At 50.1% G+C, this 1,666-nt stretch overlaps 1 protein-coding gene across 1 annotated transcript; it reads left to right on the top strand.

Moving 5' to 3' along the window:
- Positions 1 to 363: 363 nt before the first annotated feature.
- On the top strand, positions 364 to 1,236 carry LOC119285230 (17.9 kDa class I heat shock protein-like). The gene has a single exon (XM_037564466.1). It carries the CDS (start codon positions 494 to 496, stop codon positions 959 to 961), a length of 468 nt encoding a protein of 155 aa, XP_037420363.1. The 5' UTR covers positions 364 to 493; the 3' UTR covers positions 962 to 1,236.
- Positions 1,237 to 1,666: the final 430 nt, after the last annotated feature.

Below are 1,666 nucleotides of genomic sequence, written 5' to 3'. Positions count from 1 at the left end.
TTTATGTATTTTTTTGAAATTTAGGAACATTTTTATGAAAAGAAATATAAACTTGAAAAGGAAAAAGGGAAACAAGTTGGCCGGCCGATTTACCTGGTCGCTCGTTGTGCTCTGTGTGCTTTTGTGACAATCTGCCGCAGAAAGCGTCAAATAGGAATGCGACGATCTATAGACGCGCCCAGAACTATCTAGTTTATGATAGACCTGAGTAGCAGGGTCCAGAGCGAATGGTGGAAGCATTCCAGGCCCAGCTACACGATTCTTGCTTCTACCTGTACGCGCTCGAACAAACGAGAACTCTCAAGAACCTCATATCCATTGCACGAACGCCCCACTATAAATTCCCACCGCCTGCATTGGCTCCGTCCCAAGACCGGCAGAGAAAAACCATCGAAAGCTTCTTTGATCTCGATCGCACAAGCCATTCGCGCTCACGCACCACTCCACCAGTAAACAAAAGATTCATCAGCAGCTTCTCGCCAGCCCGCTGACGATGTCGCTGATCCGCCGTGGCGACGTGTTCGACCCCTTCTCGCTCGACCTCTGGGACCCCTTCGACGGCTTCCCCTTCGGCTCCGGCAGCGGCAGCATCTTCCCGCGCACCACCAGCTCCGACACCGCGGCCTTCGCCGGCGCGCGCATCGACTGGAAGGAGATGCCCGAGGCGCACGTGTTCAAGGCGGACGTCCCGGGGCTGAAGAAGGAGGAGGTGAAGGTTGAGGTGGACGACGGCAACGTGCTGCAGATCAGCGGCGAGCGGAACAAGGAGCAGGAGCAGAAGACCGGCACCTGGCACCGCGTGGAGCGCAGCAGCGGCAAGTTCCTGCGCCGGTTCAGGCTCCCGGACAACGTGAAGTCCGAGGAGATCAAGGCGGCCATGGAGAACGGCGTGCTCACCGTCACCGTGCCCAAGGCGGAGGCCAAGAAGCCCGACGTCAAGCCCGTCCAGATCACGGGGTAGACAGCATTGGGCGCGTGGCTGCTTCTTTCTGCTCAGACGAGGAGGATGCGAGAATAATAGTGCCTCTGGTGGTGAGAGTCCCAATAAAACAAGCTTGGATATGTGGCTGTTGGGTTTGAGTATCGTCCTAGTGTTGCGTCGAATTGCTGGGTTCAGTTTGGTGTAGCGTAGTTGATGGTTTGTGTGTGAGCCGTGCGCGCAATATGAGTTTTGCGCATGGCTCGAAAGTGTAATGTTCGTTCTACTATTTGAGCAGAGGAGCACTATTGTCGATATGGGTGTCACTCTGTTCGATCATTTCCGTTCTTTATACATTGGCCGGTCTACTTCTACTACCTACCAATAAAATGATATTTCTTTCGCTCCTAAATAACTGTCATGCTTTTCAATAAGCGACACTTATTATTATATTATGGATCGGAGGGAGTAAATGAAACGTAAGCTTTGCGTCTTCTGGAAATAGACTTCACTCTGTTACGAAATGTAACCGTCACTCAGATTGTTAGGTTAACTCCTAGACTTGCATTAATGCTAGCATTTTTCTGGGAGTACTGTGCGTGTATTCACAGCTAAAAAAAAGTTTGTACTAAAATTACTAGATCAATGCGTGTATATGAGCATATGCTATTTTACTATGCTAAAAAAGGAGTTTGTACGAAAATTACTAGATCGCGCTAATAAGAATGTTTCAGCGGCTGAACATAT

This window comes from Triticum dicoccoides, chromosome 4A (assembly GCF_002162155.2).
Source record: "Triticum dicoccoides isolate Atlit2015 ecotype Zavitan chromosome 4A, WEW_v2.0, whole genome shotgun sequence".
In the NCBI taxonomy this organism is placed as follows: Eukaryota; Viridiplantae; Streptophyta; class Magnoliopsida; order Poales; family Poaceae; genus Triticum; species Triticum dicoccoides.
The sequence above is the reverse complement of the archived record's forward strand: the minus strand, read 5'-3'. Positions and strand labels throughout refer to the sequence as shown.